General features: G+C 38.7%; 1 protein-coding gene across 1 annotated transcript in view; it reads left to right on the top strand.

Moving 5' to 3' along the window:
• Positions 1-388: 388 nt before the first annotated feature.
• plaa (phospholipase A2-activating protein) overlaps positions 389-7,500 on the top strand; it is an 8,684-nt gene continuing 1,572 nt past the window's right edge. The window contains exons 1-12 of the mRNA XM_079257720.1: positions 389-604; positions 1,058-1,251; positions 1,375-1,475; positions 1,671-1,791; positions 2,502-2,669; positions 2,820-2,955; positions 3,144-3,313; positions 3,419-3,570; positions 3,650-3,869; positions 4,025-4,090; positions 4,191-4,262; positions 5,550-5,657. Of these exons, the coding sequence (XP_079113846.1) occupies positions 456-604; positions 1,058-1,251; positions 1,375-1,475; positions 1,671-1,791; positions 2,502-2,669; positions 2,820-2,955; positions 3,144-3,313; positions 3,419-3,570; positions 3,650-3,869; positions 4,025-4,090; positions 4,191-4,262; positions 5,550-5,657 (1,657 nt within the window). The 5' untranslated portion in view covers positions 389-455. The remainder of the gene's footprint in view (positions 605-1,057; positions 1,252-1,374; positions 1,476-1,670; positions 1,792-2,501; positions 2,670-2,819; positions 2,956-3,143; positions 3,314-3,418; positions 3,571-3,649; positions 3,870-4,024; positions 4,091-4,190; positions 4,263-5,549; positions 5,658-7,500) is intronic.

Raw genomic sequence — 7,500 nt, 5'->3', positions numbered from 1 at the left:
CCTTCGCTAGAAATAAAACTGTTTCCGGTTTAATTATAAGCGAAAATAAAACTTTTAGAAAAAGGTTAGAAAAATTTCGAAAGAGATAAAATATACATTTTATTGATTGTTATCGTCTTATTTCATTATTATGGTCATTTAAAATTCACAATTAATTATAATTTAAACTTTTTTCGTTTAAAATTTAATTTCTTTAAAATCGAAACAGTAGAAGTAAGAAACTCGGTACAATCCCCATTTTTAATTTATGAAAATACAATCTTAACGATGTTGTTTAAATGTTTTATGATTTTAGTCTGAACTCACAAAATGTGAAAACAACTTTAATTTGAAAGGATCATTAGCATACAATGACGCAATTCGACTTCCACTGGCATAGGCGGCTGGTGTTTGTTGACAGCAACGCCGCATAGCTTCATTCTGTTGTAGTAGTTTCACTTTGTTTTCGGAGTAAAATGGCCTCGTCTAACTCGTACAAACTCAGGTGTTCCATCCCCGGCCATGAGATGGACATCAGGGGACTAGCAGCTGCTGTTTTCCCAGAGGGAGCTTTCGTGTCTGTGTCCAGGGACCGAACCGGAAGAGTCTGGGTGCCAAATTCAAGGTAGCTAGCATTAGCACCATAGCTCCTCACTGAGTAACTGCTGCCAGACGACCACTTATTTCTGCTCACCAGAAACTCTTTTGCCGGGAACACGGCTGCATTAATAAATAAATAAAAAATAATAATAAAAAAGAGTAGTTTACAAAATTACTCAACACATTACTCATCATTGTTGACACAAGTTTTGGTATCATTATAAAGATTAGTGCTAGTAGCTAAGTTAGCTATGCAGCTACCAGTTCAAATTAGCTTTGTCATTCATTCAATTGCATCTCTACATAAACCGCACTTACGATCAAGTGCTGCTTAATTTCAACAATATGTAAATGTGATGTCATATATTTTGTTTAGCATTTATTTTCCAGTTAATTTTCCAAGTTAGCCGTGCTCAGTTGCACTTGATTTTGGTGCTGACCGAGCACGTTTTTCCTCTCTTCCCTTTCCTTTCTGCAGCCCAGATAAAGGCTTCACCGAGATGCACTGTATGTCAGGCCACTCAAATTTTGTATCCTGTGTCTGCATCATTGCACCCAATGAAACATATCCTCGGGGACTGATTGCCACAGGCGGGAATGATAACAACATTTGTGTTTTCACACTGGATCAGCCACAACCCTTATTCACCCTTCAGGGTCATAAAAATACAGGTGAGTTGTGCTTTTAGATTGATGAAAGATTTCTTGATGTTCCTGTGATATGTTGTTATTTATTAGTATATCAAGCATCTTCACTTAGCATATAGCTCAAGCGCGTTTACTTTTGATTTCCAGTTTGCACTCTGTCTTCTGGAAAATTTGGGACGCTCCTGAGTGGCTCCTGGGACACAACAGCCAAAGTGTGGCTCAATGAGAAGTGCATGATGACTTTACAGGTAGGCTGAATCCACTAAGATAACTCAGGTTATTGGAAATAGATAAGATTTTTAGATATTAAATTGCCAGCTCCAACATTATGTATAATTACCACGCTTTTACACTACACTTGAGTGACTGTGTTTGGTGCATGTGAGCAAACTGTCATTTGAAAAATTGATAGAGCTTGTTTACTGCTTTTTAATTGGCTACAGGGCCACTCTGCAGCAGTTTGGGCTGTGGTCATCTTACCTGAACAAGGCCTAATGCTTTCTGGATCAGCTGATAAGACCATCAAGCTTTGGAAGGCTGGCCGATGCGAGAAAACGTTTACAGGTAAGAAAAAAAAAAAGAGATATAACATGAAATATTTTTTCTGCTAAGTTCATGTAACTGCATTCATATAAGTTTAAAAATGATTTTGGATTGGACTTAAACCTTATGATGAAGTGGTGGGTGAATGAGCAGTAAATATGTCTTTCATTATTAAATATTTTACGAGTATTATCTTTATTCTGCTCAGGAAGTTCTGCTAAATTAGCAATTTTGCACTCTTACTTATTCAGTTCTAAATTTGTAATGCTTTTATCAATGTCAGTATAGTTTACTAAATATTTAAGTCACTATAGCCACTGAAATCTGAGCACCTTATTTAATTAATTAAATTTTGCATAAAAAGTTAATTGGTTTTGCAAAATGGCTTTGCTAAAACGTACCATTAATATGAAAAACTTGAAATTTGAGTGGTCAAAAGTTATGCGGTAATTGTGATTTACTTTATTAATATTTTTATCAATATCTACAAAAAGAAACAAAAAAGAAAATTGTTCCTTCAGACTTGATTAAGAATAGTATGCAACACAAGTCCGGATCTTATAGGGTGATGTTGGCATGTATTTTCCTGTCTGAATGGTTCAATCAGAGTATTCTGTTAAAGTATTGCAATGCAAACACTTGAGAAAGTACAGAGTGCTTACATTTTTACAAGCTAAAAAATGAATGTAAACCTTGATTATAACTAATATACTGTATGACTTCCATCTTAGGCCATGAGGACTGCGTGAGAGGACTGGCAGTGATCAGCAACACTGAGTTTTTCTCTTGCAGCAATGATGCAAGTATCAGAAGGTGGCTTGTGACAGGGGAATGTGTACAGGTCTACTACAGTCACACCAACTACATCTACAGCTTGGCTGTCTTCCCCAATAGCAAAGGTTTGTTCATAATGTTAATATTTAAAGGCAACAGCAGCAGCAAACAGGAAGTGTGTGTATGTGTGTGCCTTTATTGAACCAATATAAATTTATTTCAAGCTCTGTAAGTTGATGCCCGGTAAACTCTAACTTCTGACTGTTTATGTGTAGATTTTATCAGCACAGGAGAGGACAGGACTTTGCGGATATGGAGGAAAGGAGAATGCTGCCAGACCATCCGCCTGCCTGCCCAGTCTGTCTGGTGCTGCTGTATTCTGCCTAATGGCGACATCGCCGTCGGGGCTAGGTAACATAGCTTGGCATTCAGTCAGTCCATAATGACTGCGAACACTCATGTTTCATCATAAATATTTAAATGACAATATCCTAATACATTACCAATTTATTTAATAAGCTTTCGTTTATGCAAGCTTTTGAAAATTTGAACAGATAGTTTATGTTGAGGTGACCTGGGTGCTGCTCTTCTGCACGCAGTGACGGCATCATCCGTATTTTTACGGAAGCTGAGGATCGCATGGCCAGTGCAGAAGACTTGCAGGCCTTTGAGAATGAGCTTTCAAAAGCCACCATTGATCCCAAAACTGGGGACCTTGGAGACATCAAATTGGAGGACCTGCCTGGAAGAGAGCACCTGAATGAACCTGGTAATAAAAGAGATGACACTTTAATTATGTAAAATTTACTCCTTTTTGTTCGCTTCTTCTTCCTTTTTTAATACATCAGCATCATTGCTTACCTTTTCTATCAAGGAAATCGTGATGGACAGACTCGGTTGATTAAAGATGGACAAAAGGTGGAGGCATATCAATGGAGTGTCAGTGATGGCCGCTGGATGAAAATTGGGGACGTGGTCGGAGGCTCAAACCAACAGACCTCCAAGAGTGTCATGTATGAGGGAAAGGTAAGACCACAATTGTTGGTACCAGTTTAATGAGTGCTGTCTGAAGAACTGTCAATAATGAGACCTTGTCTGGCATCAGGAGTACGACTACGTGTTCACCATTGATGTGAATGAGGGAGGGCCCTCCATGAAGCTGCCTTACAATGTGACAGACGACCCCTGGCTGACGGCACACAACTTTCTGCAGAAGAATGATCTCAGCCCCATGTTCCTCGACCAGGTTGCTAACTTTATCATCGAGAACACTAAAGGACATGTAGTGGGACCAGCCCAGTCTGCAGTTGCTGATCCATTTACTGGTGAGGCTGGCGTTGTCCCTCTTTCCAGAAATTATCACTATCTTGTGATTTGAGTAGTTTTTAATGTGTTCATTACATTTCACAAACCTGTTCTTTCTTTTATTTAATTTTTATTAGTTTAATTTTTATGTGTGCTTTGTGTATTCTTATGATAGGAGGAGCACGATATATCCCTGGTTCATCTGATAATAGGCCAAACTTTGGAGCAGATCCTTTCACAGGTTCAGAACATTTAGAGACGAATAATTTCTATGACTATGACTTGCAAATACAGTGTTATAGCCGACTTTTCTTTTTGTCTCCACCCTCACCCACTGTCAGGTGCTGGTCGCTACATCCCAGGGTCAGGCCCCAACCCAAGTGCTCCAGTAGGTGTGGCAGATCCCTTCACAGGTGAGATTCCAACTGAAACAAACACTGATTAACTAGACTATTCAGAAAGGCAGGTTATAAGGTGAAGTCAAAACATTTACATTTTAAGTTATGATTAATTAATAAATGAGCTCATGCTTAATGTTTGTTTAAGCCTTAAAACTCTGAACATTTCCTCAGCTGTGAAGATGCAAAGTACACAGACCAAAAAAAAAAATGTATATAGATATATACACTGCTCAAAAAAATAAATGGAACACTTAAACAACACAATGTAACTCCAAGTCAAAAATCAAACTGTCCACTTAGGAAGAACCACTGATTGACAATCAATTCCACATGCTGTTGTGTAAACGGAATAGACAACAGGTGGAAATTTTAGGCAATTGGCAAGACACACCCAATAAATGAGTGGTTCTGCAGGTGGTGACCACAGGACCACTTCTCAGTTCCGATGCTTTCTGGCTGATGTTTTGGTCGCTTTTGAATGCTGGCGGTGCTTTCACTCTAGTGGTAGCATGAGACGGAGTTTACAACCCACACAAGTGACTCAGGTAGTGCAGCTCATCCAAGATGGTACATCAATGTCAGCTGTGGCAAGAAGGTTGGCTGTGTCTGTCAGCGTCGTGTTCAGAGCATGGAGGCGCTACCAGGAGACAGGCCAGTACATCAGGAGATGTGGAGGAGGCTGTGGGAGGGCAACAACCCAGCAGCAGGACCGTTACCTCCTTCTTTGTGCAAAGAGGACCAGGAGGAGCACTGCCAGAGCCCTGCAAAATTAGCTCCAGCAGGCCACAAATGTGCATGTGTCTGCCTAAACAGTCAGAAACAGATTCCATGAGGGTGGTATGAGGGCCAGGCATCCACAGGTGGGGGTTGTGCTTACAGCCCAACACCATGCAGGATGTAGGGAGGTCATAGAGACACGCGGAGGCCACCCACACTACTGAGCCTCATTTTGACTTGTTTAAAGGACATTACATCAAAGTTGGATCAGCCTGTGGTGTGTTTTTCCACTTCAATTTTGAGTACAACTCCAAATCCACACCTCCATAGGTTGATACATTTGATTTTCATTGATAATTTTTGAGTGATTTTGTTGTCAGCACATTCAACTATGGAAAGAACAAAGTATTTATTAAAAAATATTTAATTAATTCAGATCCACAATGTGTTTAGTGTTCCCATTAATTTTTTGAGCAGTACAAAAAAAAATCTGTAATGATCTTGTCATTTATATTTCTTCAATAACAAAAAATTCTTTGATGTTGAGTTTTCACTCATATTATTGGCCTCTTCTTTCTACAGGAGGAGGCGCCTACTCTTCAGCGGCCCTTAGACAAATGCCAACCAATATCTACTTCCCCAAGTCTGATGCTGTGACCTTTGAGCAAGCCAATGCCTCTCAGATCATTGGTAAGCAATGGAAACGGGTGTGAAGATGTGCAGCTAACAGGCTACACTAGGGCTAGGTAGTTTATCATACATTTTTTCATCTAAATTCATATTTGGTCAAACAATGTTTAAAAAGAAGAAAAGAAACCACTGGTGTTTTTGTTAATACTTTCTGAAGCTGCATCAGAACCCCGTATCCCCTCTTATGTTCTACCAATGTTAGGATTTGTCATGGTTCAAAGCTTAACTGCTTTCCACCTCTGATTCTCAACAAAAGAGTTACAGACCTACAATTTCTCCTCATTTTTGCAACTTTGTTTGCAAACGTCTTGAAAAAGAAAACAAGAGTGAAAGTATAACAGTAGGCTGGAGAAAAACAGCAGACTTTCTGTTGACGAGGGTTGCCACAACAGCACAAGCACTCACTTTTCTTACCTGCCTTCTGCAAACTAGCTGTAGCAAGAAAGCTGGAAGCTGCACTTCATGCATTAATGAACTTTCTCAGAGTCATTTTACCTGTCAATAAAACCAAAATTATTAGGAGACATAGCTAAGTTGTCACAGTTATGTGAATGTACGTAGCTTTGAATGACCAATTTCAACTGAATACAAGGTACTTTAAAATGCATATAGCAATGTAGACCTTGTAAATCCACATTATTTTATAGATCAGCTGCAAGATCTAAATGCATTCAGTTAATTCTCCTAAACATAGAAGCCCATACTTAAATGTCCATGACAATGGCATCAAATCATTTGAATCTGCAGTTGAATAAAAAATGTTTTCAATAAAATTGGACTGAGAACTGAGTTTTACATTCATATCATACCACAACCCAGATTTGTGAAATATTACCCTGATATTTAATCTTACAATATTCTGTTCGACAACTGTTATAATTTATAAATGCAGTTAATTGCATTAGTGCGCATAAAATTCAAAACTGGTACATTGCAAATTTTTTTTATAAGTTCCTCTGTATGGACAATAGTGCAGTAAGTTAAAGCTTAAAAGAAGTTCATTTGTAATAGCACATAAGCTGATTTTTAACACGAGTATTCTCTTTACACAGTAGCAGATAAAGGGATATTCTCAACTTAATTATTAACCAAATTAAATATTTATAACAAAGAAGGATGAAAATCTTTGTATTTATTAATTAAACTGACTTCCTTCTAAACACCGAGGGACTAATATGTGATGATGAATTTCAGCCATCAGGTGTGTTTACCTGCTGGAACAGACAAGCAACGGGATTAGAATTATCATTTAGAAGAGGGAAGAACTGATGTTTAAGGGAAAAATAAAGAGAAGGATGCCAAACTTATGTAAATATTCAGTTAACTTACAACTGGATATTTTTAGTTCCTGTTTGGACATAACAGACGGAGTGACTGAGACACAAAAGGGCGTTCATGCCCGGTCAGTACAAAACCCCACCGCCGCCTCCTGTGACCCGTGGTCCGTGTTGCCCCAGTCTGAGGAACAGACTTTAAAAACTGTGCATTGGTGTCAGTGTTATTAAATTGACATGTTGAAGTGATAATGCATCAACATGTCAAGAACAATTTTTTATTAGAGCCTACAGTATGTTACAGTAAAGCATTTTGAACTTTTCATTTGCTTTTGTCTAAAGTCTACATCAAGGGTGGCCAGAGTCGGTCCTCCAGGTCCGCTGTCCTGCAGGTTTTCCAACCAGAGATGTATAAAGTAGAAGTAGAAGTTAAAATAAAGTAGTCCTGCCATGTTTTTGGTTCTACGGATGCATTTAGAGGTGGTGTTTTCACGGTACATGCTCATCTTGCATCTTGCAGTGGAGCTGAGCTAAATAAATTCACCTGGTTTTAGTGAAAACCAGGTGAC

Source organism: Telmatherina bonti (assembly GCF_933228915.1).
Source record: "Telmatherina bonti genome assembly, chromosome: 18".
In the NCBI taxonomy this organism is placed as follows: domain Eukaryota; kingdom Metazoa; phylum Chordata; class Actinopteri; order Atheriniformes; family Telmatherinidae; genus Telmatherina; species Telmatherina bonti.
Note: the sequence above shows the minus strand (reverse complement) of the source record. Positions and strands in the feature narration are given on the sequence as shown.